This window comes from Pseudorasbora parva, chromosome 5 (assembly GCF_024679245.1).
Source record: "Pseudorasbora parva isolate DD20220531a chromosome 5, ASM2467924v1, whole genome shotgun sequence".
Taxonomy (NCBI): Eukaryota; Metazoa; Chordata; class Actinopteri; order Cypriniformes; family Gobionidae; genus Pseudorasbora; species Pseudorasbora parva.
In genome coordinates, this window is record NC_090176.1 from 27,291,518 (window position 1) to 27,307,636 (window position 16,119).

At 45.6% G+C, this 16,119-nt stretch overlaps 1 protein-coding gene across 1 annotated transcript; it reads right to left on the bottom strand.

Annotated features, from left to right (window-relative positions):
* Positions 1-1,842: 1,842 nt before the first annotated feature.
* Positions 1,843-3,270, bottom strand: LOC137075300 (gamma-crystallin M2-like). Its single transcript, XM_067443688.1, has 2 exons — positions 3,016-3,270; positions 1,843-2,115 (listed from the first exon to the last, which is right to left on the bottom strand). Exons 1-2 carry the CDS (start codon positions 3,268-3,270, stop codon positions 1,843-1,845), a joined length of 528 nt encoding a protein of 175 aa, XP_067299789.1.
* Between the last annotated feature and the right edge of the window lie 12,849 nt (positions 3,271-16,119).

Below are 16,119 nucleotides of genomic sequence, written 5' to 3' on the forward strand. Positions count from 1 at the left end.
TTTCTCAATTGACAGTTCAAAAGTAGTAATGTACAGAGGTGCCCACAGGATTTTTATCAATGATACACAAAAGAAAAACATGTAGTAGCCCAATCATAGATGACTGCATCACAGCAGCTATTTGTTTACGTTTTGTCATCCTAATTAAACTTAAGTAGACTAATGCATAAAGCATAAAGTGTTAAAAGCATAAAGTGTTCTGTATAAATGACCCCTTTGCTTGTTTAGATCAACACAGTTCGTTTTGTGTAAACACTGTATTATTTATTAACATATATGATAAGTGATATACTTGATATAGAAATCATATTACAGAGTTAATATTGAAATGCTGTTGAAGTCAGAATTCTTCCCAGCAACATATAATTAATTATTTTGCATTTAAAAAAACTAATTGATGGTTTACCCATTATGGTTTTCTTTGGATGTCTCTTAAAAGCATAAAATAGACCTTTGTATGCAGTGAAAATAGGCCTGTCGCGATAGTCAATAAATCAATTAATCGCATGATTAAAAAAAAATAGCTCGCAATAATTTCCATTTGCTCGCTTGCAAATGGAAATTACAAAAAAAAAAAAGTTTGTTTTCCTCGTTTCATTGCTGATTGAGCATTTGCCTGGGGAGGTGTTTATACTCGATGCGCAGACTGGGTGCAGGCGTAATGTGATCTGGTCATGCTCGGCCACATATGCCTGGAACTTGTGCTTCTTGGGTTACGGAGCCACACGAAAAGGTACAAAAAATTTCACCAAGCGAAATGGGGTCTCGTGCACTCCACATTGACATTATTTTTACCGTGGACGCGTCAAAACAAGGCTTAAAGCTACACTGAAGTTGACAGTTTGATAAATGCAAGTTAATTCTTCAGTTCAATCTTTGTGTGCTAAAAAGGCACAAGTTCCTGTAGAGATAGAAATACACATTCTGCTTTTTTTGCCAAATAAATTAAAAGCATGTCATCAATATCATCTCTCTTGCTGTATCAAAATCTCACTTAGCTGTCCTCATAGATGGTCAAGTCAAGTTCAGTTTGTGCATGATTACATAATAACATATACATATAACATATACATAACATAACATATATATATATATATATATATATATATATATATATATATATATATATATATATATATATATATATATATATATATATTTTATACTGTATCCTAAATTGTGAATAATTAAGCTATCATATGCTGAAGTAGATTTCTGGAGTGTTAATGAGTAAAAGAAAAACGACAACAAGAACTGTTCAGAACCGAAAACCGTGACCCTACAACCGTGATACGAACCGAACCGTGGGTTTTGTGAACCGTGCCCCCCAATATGCACCTAAAACACAATCATCATCATTTTTTTTTAAAGCCATATGGTATTTGAATCAGGTGATAATCTTTCCTTGTAACAAAATTGTCTGAGCTTGTATTGATTTCTACATTTATACACTAAAATAATCATTAGAGACAGTAAATTAGTAATATTAGAGGCAGTAAGGAATTTGCAGCCGCAGTTTGTTGTAGCAAAATAATTTTATTGAAACACTTTGTATGTGCTGTATAACAGTTAGACTGTTGAAGCCCATTTTTATGATGCCTTGGCTCCTTTAAATCCAACAGGTGAAACTGCTTTCTAGACTTTGCACTTGCTCTGTAAGGATTTCAGGCTTTTAATAGTATTTTTTTTAACAACAACAACAAAAACGTTGTAATCAAACTATTTTAGTCGTCCTAGAAATTTTTTTTTTTATTATTATTATTGAATAGACATGTAAATATTAGTGGCAACAATAATTTTGCAGGCACAGTGTATGTTGTAGAGAAATAGTTTTATTGAAAATTAGTACCAGGAGTCCATGATACGCCTCATACTCATGAATCTCATGCCACCCATATTGCTGAAGCTCCTGTACTCTCCAGGCCTGAAGTACCACATCCTGCCTCTGTAGTGGGGCTGCTCATACATGAGCCAGTGGCCGTCCATCACATGACAGGACTGGCAGTGAGACATGTGGTAACGGTCCATGATGCTGTCACAGTCATCCATCATCTCGTACATCTGACCCATGAAGTTCTCCCTCTCGTAGATCCTCATTCTGTAGGATCCTCTGTGCTGTTATGAAAAAGAAGTTAGGCATTATTTAGCAAGTGGATAAGAATCAATAGGAAACGTAAAACAAAATTTAGAACAAGTTCATGGGTGTGGGAAGTAGGAGTTACTGCAGCAAATGCAAATGTTGCATGATACGGATATTTTTGTTCATGTATTATTTTTAGCATTTAGTAATGTATTTGTAATAAACACTTGAAATGGGCTAATACATTTTTTTATTTCTATGTTGAATTATGTTTTTAAAAACATGCACGCAGAGTGTAACGTCATATTTTCAACAAATTCGTCCACTGTTTTTTGTGTTCCTTTAAATTTCCTGTCACTGTGCAGGCTTTTTTATGGGATATAAAAAGCTTTCATTAAAAGGCTTAATGTATGTTCCATAAACAAGTCGGTTGCTTTACAATTGCAAGCAGTATCAATAATGTTAAAAAAGTGATGTGCAGTCAAATGTCCTGTGTATGCTATTTAAACGAGTGTCCTCACAGATACGCTTTTAGACTCAATATTTGGTAACACTTTATTTTAAGATTCAGTTATTAACTATTAACTAGTTGCTTATTAGCATGAATATTACTAGGATATTGGCTGTTTATTAGTACTTATAAAGCACATATTAATGCTTTATTCTGCATGACCTTATTCTACATCCCTTAATCCTACCCAATACCTAAACTTAAATGCTACAAAAAAATACCTTACTAACTATTAATAAGCAGTAAATTAGGAGTTAGTTGAAGCAAAAGTCGTAGTTAATAGTGAATGTGTGTTCCCCATACTAAAGTGTTACCCAATATTTTTTTAGACTCAATATTGTTTCTTATTCAGATTTGCTGAACATTGCTCCTCTAACCTAGAACATCTTTCTTTGCCAATAACATCACAGATTTTTGAGCTCACCATGGGGATCATGCGGCAGGACCTGATCCAGCTGCTCATTCCAAACATAGACATGTAATCAGCATACTCGCCCCTTCTGAAGAAATACCCATTTCCCATATAGTTGGGATTATCATACATCATCCAGCATCCGCTCTCCACTCTGCAAGAGTGACAGCGGCTCAGGTAGGAGGAGAAGTCAGCACAGTCGCTGGTACAATTGTAAGAGCGACCCTGGAAATTTCTCTCCTCATAAAAGGTGACCTGAAAATTCATAGTTAATCTCTTAGTGATTTTAAGTGAGTAAAACACCACATTAAAATAATTTGACGGAAATTGTTTGGAAAGGGAGCTGGAGTAAAGTTTACCTTCATGGTTGCGCTGGCTGATTGTCAGTAGTTCCACAAAGGAGAAGCTGAAGCTGATTCTGCTTGTTGACTGACTGCTGTCACCCCTACCTTTATACTAGACCAAGACTAAAGACTACACAGCACCTATTGTTAGTCAGTTCCTGACTGTGCAAGTTATAATAGAGAGCATTCTAGCTAAAGCTTGGTATGTAGATAGTCCTTACATTTTCAGGAATACAGCATTTCTTAAGTTTCTAAATTTCTATTTTTTTCTAAAGGTTTTTAATTTTCTAATTGTCTAAAATGAAAATAAAATAAATTGAAATATGGAACACTAAGCAAATATTTAACCCTCTGAAGTTTGAGCGGTTTTGGTGCCCTCTAGAAGTTATGATACACTTACATTTGTGCTTTTTCAGTTGTGTTTTAGTAAACACATTAATGGCAAAAGTGTCATTACACTATTCAGCGCAAACTGGACTACCATAATACAATAATGCAAGCCACTGAATTTAGTCCACAAAAAACTGTGGATTTGTGTCCATAAAACTTCTGACTAATGGGTGTTGTCAGAGTTTTTGCTTCAAACTGATTTTTGTGCCCAATCATTAACTTTAAAATGTGTATTGATTAAAATGTTAAAAAACACCTTTTCTTTACAAAGGCTGTATGCAAAGGGGTGTGAATGATCACAAATAATAGTGTGATAGTGTGAAAAAATAATAATAATGAACTGTATAATGTCAGGTATTTGACTGAGGGAGCTAAAGCTTTGGTTATACAAAACAAAATTAAGTTTAACAGTCAATGTTACAGAAAGGTAAATCACCTGACCCTGATGGAATTCCTCCAAAACTCTACCTAGTTATCTTGGACATTGTTGGTCCCTTAATTTTGAAGTCCATGAATTATGCCATTGATCATGGTACACTTCACAGAGACCAAAATGTAGGCCTCATTACTATATTGCTTAAAAAAGATAAAGATCCATTAAGTTGCTCTAGTTATCACCCAATTTCTTTGATTTCAGCTGACGTAAAGATTCTAGCTAAAGCATTGGGAGCCATACATTGCCAATCTGATCCCTTATTACCAGACTGGCTTTTTGAAGGGTCATCTAGCGGCTAGTGTTGTCACGATACCACATTTTTGACTTCGATATGATACCAGACTAAAATACCTCGATACCGATACTAAATCGATACCACGGTAAAAAACAAACAGAAAACAGGTAATAGGAATAATATGACAACAGAACTTTTTTTTACTAAAAATTCACTTGGCCAGCATGTTCCTGCCCTGGTTTCTGACTATTCCCTTCTGTTATTGCTATAATAACTGCATGCTAATGTGACGATCTTTACAGAGATCATCATTATCAATCATGTTATCATTTACTAACCTTTCACTTCTCAACAGGTTGGGATGACCAAAATCTTATTTTATGATAGGAGTAATTTTATATTTTCTAAATGTAATCTTATAATTATAATAGCCTATAGATTTTTATTGTATCTGTTTTTAAAAATAAGCAAAAAAATGCAAATTACAAACAATATGACAAAAACAGTGCTTTATTTTTCAGCTTCATTAGGTCTATTTAACAGTAGCAAGTCAAGAAAGAAATTAAATAATCAAATATAAAACTGCTTACTTAGTCTTCACTCTATAATTAAACTATAGACTTATTCTTAACAAATAGGCTATATTTTAGTTATTTAGCCAAAAAAGTGGTGGTTTTCTATTTTTCATTGTTTGCTTAACATTAATCACAGAATATTAGGTCTGTCTTAAGACCTGCACTGATCTAATTACCTCAGCTGTATACGTTCACTAAAGACATTTCCAACTGTTTTTACCTGAATACTCCCCAGACCATGCATTTTTACAAAAGTTTGACCATTCAAACCCAAATAATAATCCGCGAAAGAACTGAATGGCGATCGCTTGTCTGTTGTCTGAAAGGCGTGTACGTGCGCTTCAGGTTAGAGTCCCGCACGTCCCGCACCACGCTTTTTCTTCTCATGCGCGCATATTTCTGTTGCGTTCTCTGTCATGCGCTGCGCGTTGTGGGAATATCAATATTATCTGTACTGCCCCTTTTATTTTACTTTCACTTTGACACCTCCTTCCCAAACCATACTCTTCACAGGATTGGAGGAGAGGAAAATTAATGAATTGAGTACATGTATATAAGGGCCGGGTTAAACAAGTTGAAAGGAATGTCCGACTGACGAGTAACCTTGTTCTCATTGGAGGCAGTCATTGCGGGTGGAACGTGTGCATTTCCGGGAATCGTGAGGAGGAGGTGGGGCTACCAGGTTAGCCTCACGACAGTTGTCTCTTGGCCTGTGTGTGAAATACTCTGTCAAGTTTTGAATGGGACGGTGGTCTGTACCGTACTCCTAATTTCGGTGGCTTGTCGGAGAAAGAATTAAAGTCAAGAGCAAGACGGACTGACGCTGACGATGTCCCAGGGTCACTCTTAACCACCCGTGCTGCCAACCTGGGTCAGTGTTACATTCCCAAGAGACGCATTCAATCATTACATATCCCTGACACACACACACACACTCACACATCACATCCAGCACTCCATACCACAGATTTAACAAGTGTTGATTTGTCTGACTATATTTTTTTTCTTCTTTTCTTTAATTATATTATTAACGTGATTTAAAGAGTACGGATACTTGTTTATTTTGTTAGTGTTTTTTTTCTCTCCTTTTTTTTTATTTAAAGAAAATTGTGGTTATCAAAAATACTTTCTAATCTTATTAAAGAAAGTTGTATCCATTATTTATGTGAGTGTAGTTTTTCGTTTTTTTTGTATGTATGGTTTGTTTTGCTGTCCGCGATGGTAAATCTTTGACAAGTATATACTTGTCTGGCGCCCGAACATTATTGCTTGCTAATATATACATATTTTTTGTTGTTGAGGTTTTGGGACTGCGAGTCGACTTAACCCAGTTGTCAGCCAAAAAGCATCATCGTTACAGTGGTCTGGCGGTTAGCGCTCTTACCACCCACGCTGGCGACCCGGGTTCGATTCTCGCCTCTGAAGATTTTTTTTTGTTTTGTTAAAATTGTTATAGTGTTGGGCGACCACCGTTACAGAAGTGGCGCCCGAACAGGGACATGAACTTTATGTGAACTCTACACTAAATATGAACACTTGAAATTTGTGACTGTGAAAAACTTTTTTGAAAATGTATGGACTGTGAAACTGCTTGATGTAAATTGATGAATAACTGACCCCTTGGGGAAAAAAGACATCCATGTGGTAGCTCTTTTTTCTTTTTGTTTTCTTTATTTTGAGTGAACATTTAAATGCTGTGTTTTTGGAAATTGTGAAGTGTATTTGAGTGATCTTAGTATTTTGGGTCATCTGCTGTTGAATATGTATCTGTTGTTTTTTTTTCTTCTCAGAGATGTTTGGGGAAATTTTCTAAACTGACTTGAGCATGTTGATTTTGTCATTGTACTAAGCCTTGTCTCAAATACATTATCTTTATTTATTTATTTTTTCCTTCCCCCACTATTTGCACTACACTCAAACATTACTTGACATGGCCAATACCCCTCCCCCCCATTCCACTTATGTGGACATTGATGCACCAGATGCACCCAACATTGCCACTCCAATCTGGCCACCTCTTGTACAATCTCAGATCCTTCCTGGGCTTCCTCTGCGTGAGCCGACCCTGTATAACATTTCCACTCCACCCAGCTTCACTTATCCTGGAACCCAGGTGCGGATGTTCACCCCTGCTCTAGGAGGCAGCACCCCAGTGCAACCCCTCACTTGGGCCCCAGAATCTGACCACATGCAACTTTGTACATCCCCTGATGTTACCGCTCCTTCCTCAATGGATCAGCATGATCTGCCCGGCATCCTGCCAACCCCTGGTAGGGGAATTCACCATTTCACTGCTCAGGTACAAGGTAACTGGAATGATCTGAGGACGTTCATGGAAAAACAGGAGAAAACTGTAAATGATCTTACCCAGGCACTGAAGGCCTCTTCTTCACACCGCGAGAGCCAGATCAATGATCTTTCAGCCAAGGTGGAGACCAACAAGCAAGAGGTTCTTACTCTACTGACTGCATCTAAACAACAAGAGGCAGCTGAGGCCGACCAATTGGTTAAAGCAATGAAACGGCTCGGGTTATGTATATAACCCTTGTTCCCTGAGAGGGAACGAGCACTGCGTCGAAACGCTTTGGGGATGCTCCCTAAGCATCAGCGAATCTGAAGCCTGAATAAACACTAGTCCAATCCGATTGGTCGTGCGTGATGACGTCATTGTGACGGCGTACCCGGAAGTATAAAAGGGGAGCCGGCGCATAATGGCGGCAGTTCTTGCTCTGAAGCATGCGCTCCAGGCGTGCCGAGGTGTGGCGGTACGACGCAGTGCTCGTTCCCTCTCAGGGAACAAGGGTTATATACATAACCCGAGCCGTTCCCTTATCGAGGGAACTTCCCACTGCGTCGAAACGCTTTGGGGAACGAGTACCCACTAGGCCACACCGAGGGTAGCGCCTGTCCTAGTGTGAAGCCGGAAACCGGGCACAACTAGGGTTGGAGCACCCTCGCGCCAGGCGTCGCAGGGAGATCCAGGCTATAAAACCTGATAAAAGTGTGTGGAGTAGCCCACCCCGCCGCCTCGCAGATATCCTGCAGGGGGACCCCAGAAAGGAGGGCCACCGAAGAGGCCATGCCTCTGGTGGAATGTGCCCTCACGGCTACAGGTGAAGGCAAACTGCGCACCTGGTAAGCCATGGTTATTGCCTGGACTATCCAGTTACTGATAGTCTGGGTAGACGCAGGCAACCCCTTCTTGGGTGAGCCAAAACACACCAACAATTGTTGCGATCTCCTCCACTGTGCGGACTTCGCCAGATACACCCTGAGTGCCCTGACCGGGCAGAGTAGGTGAAGCCTCCCCTCTTCCGCCGTCACGTGAGGCGGAGGATGAAATGCCTGCAGAACCAAAGACCTGACCACCCTTGATGGGACCTTGGGCACATAGCCCGGCCTAGGGTGCAAGATGGCCTTTACTCCACCCGGGGCAAACTCCAGGCAAGTCGGCGTTACTGCCAAGGCCTGGAGATCCCCTACTCTCCTTAGAGAGGTAATGGCGAGTAGAAAGGCCACCTTAAGGGTCAGATTCTTAGGTTCTGCTGACTCTAGTGGCTCGAAGGGGGCCTCAGCCAATCCCTCGAGAACCACTGCCAGGTCCCAGGTTGGAACTCTGGACTGAGCCACAGGCCTCATCCTCCGAGCCCCACGGAGGAACTGTACAACCAGCTGGTGCCTACCCAAAGGCCCATCACCCAGAGGAGTGTGGAAAGCCGCAATGGCAGCCACGTACACCTTGAGTGTGGACGGGGTTAGGCCCGCAGAGAAGCGATCTTGGAGGAACTCCAGCACTGAAGCCACTGGGCAGTTAACTGGGTCCTCCTCACGCCTCCTGCACCAAGTGGAAAATACATTCCACTTGAGGCTGTACAGTCTCCTTGTGGACGGAGCCCTGGAGCTGAGTAAGGTCTCTACCACCTCTGCCGACAGGCCAGCCTCTAGGTACCTGGCCCCCTCAGGGGCCAAACCCAAAGGTTCCATATCTCCGGCCGGGGGTGGAAAATCGACCCCGCCGCCTGAGACAGGAGATCCCTCCTCAGAGGAATCTGCCATGGATGACCTGCCAGCAGGGCTATGATATCCGAGAACCAAACTCGCGTCGGCCAACGGGGTGCTACCAGAAGTAGACTGACCCCCTGCCGACGGACCCTCTCCAGGACTCCCGGGAGCAGAGCAATCGGGGGAAATGCGTACAGACGCAGCCTCGGCCACGTCTGCACCATGGCATCCAACCCCAACGGGGCTGGATGCGTGAGGGAGAACCACAGTGGACAGTGGGACGTCTCTTGAGACGCAAACAGATCCACTTCCACTGGGCCGAACCTCTCGCATATGGCCTCCACCACTTCGGGGTGGAGCCGCCACTCCCCGGGCCTCAGCCCCTGCCTCGACAGGATGTCTGCTCCCTGATTTTGAACCCCCGGGACATACATTGCCCTGATGGACAACAGTTTCCCCTGGGACCACAGGAGGATTAGATGCGCCAATCTGCACAGAGGGCGCGATCTTACCCCTCCCTGGCGATTGAGGTACGCTACGACAGCCGTATTGTCTGTCCGCACCAGGACATGTTGGCCGCGGAGGTCCGGGAAAAAGCTCCTGAGAGCTTTGTAGACCGCCATCATCTCCAGGCAATTTATGTGCCAGGAGGAATGACGGCCCTCCCATGGGCCCCTCGCAAAGCGGCCGTCCATGACCGCGCCCCAACCAGTGAGGGAGGCGTCTGTTGAAACGGATTTCCGGCAACAGGACGCTCCCAACACTGGTCCCTGGGACAGAAACCAAGGTTTCTTCCATATGACTAGGGAACGAAGGCATCTGCGCGTTACCCTGATCATACGAAAAGGATTCCCTCTGGGGGAAAACCCCTTGGTTTTCAACCACCACTGGAGGGGTCTCATGTGTAGCAGGCCGAACGGTATCACGTTGGACGCTGCTGCCATGTGCCCCAGCACTCTCTGAAAGTGCTTCACAGTGATGGTGTGGCCTAGCCTTATTCCTGAGACCATCGCCAGTATGGTCTCGACGCGCGCGGGAGACAATTGTGCCCGCATCGTCGTCGAATCCCATACTACCCCTAGGAACGTAGTCCTCTGGGACGGCGTCAACACACTCTTGTTCGTGTTGAGTCTCAGCCCCAAGCACTTTATGTGGGCTAGAACGACATCTCGATGCCGAACCGCCATATCGTACGACTGGGCCAGTATGAGCCAGTCGTCGATATAATTCAGTACACGGATGCCCTGAAGCCTCATAGGAGCCAGGGCTGCATCCATGCACTTTGTGAATGTGCGTGGGGAGAGGGCTAGGCCGAAGGGAAGAACTCGATATTGGTATGCTTCGCCCCCGAAAGCGAACCTCAGGAACTTCCTGTGACATGGAAGGATGGAGATATGAAAGTATGCGTCCTTCAGATCTATCGTGACGAACCAGTCCTGGGACTGGATCTGACTCACGATCATGGGGATAGTGAGCATTTTGAATCTGAACCTCCTTAGAGACCGATTCAAATCCCTTAGATCTATAATCGGACGCAACCCTCCATCCTTTTTGGGAACTATAAAGTACCGGCTGTAGAAGCCGGACTCCCTCTCTGGCGGAGGAACATGTTCTATGGCCCCCTTTGCCAGTAAGGTCTTTACTTCTAGTTCCATTACCCGACCCCGCTCTGGTACCACTGTAGTCCAGGTCACCCCCCTGAACCCAGGGGGAGGCCGACCGAACTGCAGTCTGTACCCATTTTCTACAATGCGCAGGACCCATGTGGATACACTCGGAAGGCATTTCCATGCGCCGAGATAATCTACTAAGGGAACCAGCCTCTCGAGGCTGGCGTCGGGTGTTACACGAGCCTCGTCCCCGACCCCCTGAAGCGGTTGCCCGGCAGGAAGTGGTTGGGGACGAGTCTCTGTGTGCGGACGCGCCAGCTGCCCAGCCGCAGGTCTTTCCAGAGGCGGCTGGAGCAGCGTGCGTTCGCGGGAAATCGATGTGGCCCGAAGCGTCGTAGACGGCGGGATTACCACATCGATTTCCCCAGGGCGCCGCGAAGGAAGCAACCTCGGTTGCCCCCTCGCGGGAGGGACCGCCCTGAGAAGTCCTGCCGAGGCTAGGACTTCTTTGCGGCAGCCTTTCGCGCCTGAAGGACGTTCCTCAGATCGCCCTTCGGAGCGGAAGGCTGCTGTTGAGCGCGCCGCCTCTGTTGCCAAGCTCCCGGAGGAGGGGCTCTAGAGGCGACGCTCTCTTTTTGCATCTGACGATGCGAGGAGGAGCTGGTCGGCGGCTGAGGCTGCCCGCTAGGGCCAGCCTTCCCGGGCTTAGAGCGGCGAGGGAGGTACTGCTGGAAGGCCGCTGACTGTCTCTTCGCCTCCTGGTGTCTGGAGACGACGGAGTTAACCGCGTCCCCAAACAGACCAGAAGGCGAGATCGGGGAGTCCAGGAGGAAGGATCTGTCCTTCTCCTTTATCCCCGACAGATTCAGCCAGAGATGTCTCTCCGTTGTCACCATAGCTGCCATGGAGCGGCCGATGGCACGGGCCGTCTCCTTGGTAACACGGAGAGACAAATCTGCGACCTTCCTGAGTTCCAGTACGTCCTCCGGAGAGGGACCCTCGCCCTCATCCAGCTCTTTTAGAAGGTCAGCCTGGTAGGCCTGCAAGATCGACAGAGTGTGCAGCGCACTACCAGCCCGCCCAGCCGCCATATAAGCCTTGCCCACCAGCCCTGAGGTGTCCCGACAGGGTTTGGTGGGCAGCACCGGGGTTTTAAGGGACGATGCCGATTCGGGCGAAAGATAGCTCGCGAGAGCATCCTCCACCCGCGGCATCGCCCCATAGCCCGCCTCGCGTGCCCCCAGAACGTTGGAATAGTCCAACAGTGGGGGATTAGAGACACGCGAGGAATAGGGCTTCCTCCACGATCTACACACCTCGGTGTGCAGATCGGGGAAAAAAGGCAAACCCCGGCGCGGTGTTTGGACCCGGTGTGCGAGGAACCGGTCATCCAGCCTACTGGGTGGCCGAACTTCCTGTTCCTCCTGTGGCCACTCAATGTTGAGTTTAGCCACAGCCCGGGTCAACACCTCGACCAATTCCTCCTGGGCGGGCGGATGAGGCGATGGAAAAACCTCATCCCCCGCCCCGATGCCCGCGCCCTCCGGCTCCTCAGAACCGGAGAGAACGAGCATCGGACCCTCCGCCCCGGGGGAAGAAGCCGCAAAGCGGGCTTCCACACGGGGAGGAAGATCATCGGAACTGTCCGAGGAGGATTGGGAAAGTGCCGCAGCAGTCCCAAAGCCCTCGGACAGATCCCGCTGTGAGCCCCATGATCTGCGACGCCGCGACGCCTCAGCGACCGCGGGTCCAGAACCCTGGGGCTCACGAGGCTGGCCGGTCTCATCGAACACGGCCAGCCTAGAGCGGAGCAGCCTGAGTGTCAGCCGCTCACAGTGCTCACAGGCGGCTCCCTCGAGAGCCGCCCGAGCGTGCTGCACACCCAGACACTGCACACATAACAGGTGTGTATCCGATCCCGAGATGAAGCGGGGACACGGATGCACACACTGTCTAAATCCGCTCTTTCCTTCCATACTTTTACTATAAAGTTTTCACTCACACACACACTCGCAACTGGACAGACAACAGTAAATAGACAGACCAAACAGAGAGCGCTATGCTGAAGAGCAATAACTGCCGCCATTATGCGCCGGCTCCCCTTTTATACTTCCGGGTACGCCGTCACAATGACGTCATCACGCACGACCAATCGGATTGGACTAGTGTTTATTCAGGCTTCAGATTCGCTGATGCTTAGGGAGCATCCCCAAAGCGTTTCGACGCAGTGGGAAGTTCCCTCGATAAGGGAACTGATGTTCTCAGAGGAAATTCAGAAAATGGAATCAACTATCACCTCTGCAGTTCAAGATCAGGTCAAACAGCTACGGTTGGAGGTCAAACGAGACGTCCAAGCCATTCAACACACACTTTTGAGTAGCATGGATCAGGTAACCACAAATGTTCAACAATGTGAAACACAAATTGACAAATGTCTTACCTGTGTAGATGAGCTGCGACAGGATTTCCAAATGTACAATAAGAAAAGTGGTGACTCGCCAATGAAAAAAACAATAGCTCCACCCCCTAGTACCACACTTCCAACAACTCCTCTGGTAAAAAGTGACCATATTAAGTTAACTTTTCCAATGTTTGGTCGGACTATAGATGATACTGATCCCTTGTTGTATCTGACTAAGTGTCAAGATTTTCTGGCTCTACATCCTTTAGCAGATGCAGATATCCTGGCTACCTTCCCCACAGTGTTGCATGGCACTGCACGGGACTGGTGGGAAGTAAGTCGTGCCACTATAAACACATGGAAGGAATTTGAGATGGCATTCCTCTCTGCTTTTTTGTCCGAGGACTATGAGGACGAGCTGGCGGAACGCGTTCGTATTAGGGTTCAAGGAGACAGAGAATCGGTGAGAGACTTTGCATTCACTTATAGAGCACTGTGCAAAAGATGGAAATCTTCTCTTACAGAAAATGAGATTGTCAAAATGATCCTAAAAAACATCAAGCCCTACCTTGCAAGCCAGCTGCGGAGTCGGGTAAACACTGTTGAAGATTTGGTCAAACTCGGACACCAACTGGAAAAAGACCATGAAGAACAGCTTCGTTATGAAAGTCGTGGAGGTGTTAAACAACAAGCCAATTCACCAAAAAATGTACCCAATCGATCGGCTGAGAAACCACAGGTTCAGTGTTGGAAATGTAATGGATCACATCACCCAGGAAATTGTCCTCAATATGTACACCCACCTTCTCATCAGTCTTCTGGTCAACATTTCAGCCAAGGGAAGTATTCTCATCACTCTGGAAAATCAGGGGGCCGACCTTCTACTAACACTGTCTCAGCCTCTGCAACATCCCAGTCACCAGCAGAATCCCAGGTTTTAAACACTCCAAGAGCCAACACATTCAAGACTGTACCACAGCAATTAGTAGTCCCAATCAGCATTGGATCCTGGATGGGAAAAGCCATCGTGGACACTGGAGCAAGCTACACGTTAATACATGAGAGTCTTATGAAGCAGCTTGTAACTCCGGACCAGCTCCACCCATGGTCCTGTGGCCCTCTCTATTTGGCTAATGGCAAAGCTGAGAGTCCCTTAGGATGGGTAAACATCCCCATTCATCTGCATTGTAAAACCATTACCTTACCTATTGTTGTCCTCCCTTCTCAAGCCCTTGCCTATGCTATCGTCCTGGGTTTGGACTTTATCTTCTTCAGTGGCCTGCAGATTAATGTCAGTGAACAAAAATATTCCTTCAAGTCTGACCTTGCTGAAGAATACCCATTTCAACCTGGTAATGCTAGTGAACCCCTTGTTAACTCCCCAACCATAAAGGAAGAGAAAAGAACCGGCAAACTAAACTTGACCCTATTGAGTGCTGTTCCTCCTCCCCAATCCTTCTTGACTGTGCTACACACAGACAGCGTGGATGATGCAACACTAATCAGGGATGCTGTAAGTAAAGCTCATCTACCTCTGGATGGTAAGCAGAAGTTACTTCAGATCCTAGAAAGCAACCCACAAGTATGTACTCACCGAACTGGGCGAACAGATGTACTGCAGCATCGTATTTACACCACCTGTCAGGCACCTATCAAGCAACGACCCTATCGGTTGTCCCCTGTAAAACAACAGGCAATGGAGGAGCAGTTGGAGGTAATGTTGAGGGAAGGAATTGTGGAGCCATCACATTCTGGTTGGGCATCACCAGTGGTGCTGGTTCCAAAGAAAAATGGAGAACTTAGGTTCTGTGTAGACTACCGTAAAGTTAATGCAACTACAGAAAATGACGCTTACCCTCTCCCAAACATCACAGAGATACTAGAATCACTCTCCGGGGCATCCATTTTCTCTACCATAGACCTCAACAGCGGGTATTGGCAAGTGGCAATGGACCTTGATAGTAAGGCAAAGACTGCTTTTATCACACCTGCAGGTTTATATCACTTCAATGTTATGCCTTTTGGTTTAAAAAATGCACCGGCTACCTTCCAAAGGCTGATGGAGACAGTGCTGGGGGAGTTGAGAAGGAAGGTATGCTTTGTCTACATCGATGACATCATTATTTATTCCCCCTCAGTGACCCAGCATTTCTGTGACCTTCAAATTGTGCTCCACAAGCTGGAAACCGCTGGTTTGACCATAAACTTGAAAAAGTGCAAGTTTTGTCTTTCAGAAATCTCTTTTCTGGGTCATGTGGTAAGCACCAAAGGCATTACGGCTGATGCAAGTAAAGTTGAGGCCATTCGCGCTTTTCCTGTTCCCAACAACTTAAAGGAAGTTCAGCGGTTTTTGGGATTAGCCGGCTGGTACCACCGTTTTGTGCCAAACTTTTCCAAGATTGCCGAACCCCTAAATTCTCTGAAAAAAAAGGGACAGGTGTTTAAATGGACGATGCTGTGTCAACAAGCGTTTGACCAGTTAAAAGCATGCCTCATCTCGCCACCCATTCTCGGCCACCCCGATCTTCGAGTCCCTTTCATCATCTATACAGATGCCAGTGACACGGGACTGGGGGCCATTCTCACGCAGCGGAAGGATCTAGGCAGAGAGGAGGTCATTGCTTATGCGAGCAGAACATTAACTGGAGCAGAAAGCAACTACACAGCAACAGAGAAAGAATGTCTGGCAGTTGTATGGGCTTTAGAAAAGTGGCAACATTATCTTGAGCACAAACTCTTTACAGTTGTCACGGATCATTCCGCTCTGCAATGGGTCATGGGATCCACAAAAACCAACAGTCGTCTCATCCGATGGGTCTTGAGACTGCAAAAATTCAACTTTGTCATTGAATACCGTAAAGGGAAATTAAACGTAGCCCCTGATGCTTTGTCCAGGTCGCCCATTACAGAAAGTTCTTCCATCACACCAAGTTGTACACTATACACAAAGCAAAAGATGGACCAACACGCAGAGCTTCCTGTATCAGATGTTATCCTATGGGAGGAACAGCATAAAGATAGTGAAATAACAAAGTTGTTACAGGCAGTAGCGGAAAAGAAACACCCTCAAATGGACCAATACAAAGTGGTAGAGGACAAGCTGTATCACACAACTCAGCTGAA

Bases quoted from the DNA above. Each gene is read 5' to 3' on its own strand.
- LOC137075300 (XM_067443688.1), bottom strand. From the start codon at position 3,270: ATGAATTTTCAGGTCACCTTTTATGAGGAGAGAAATTTCCAGGGTCGC. The intron at 2,116-3,015 runs GTGAGCTCAAAA...TTTTCATAACAG, and splicing joins CCTGCCGCATGATCCCCATG to CACAGAGGATCCTACAGAAT.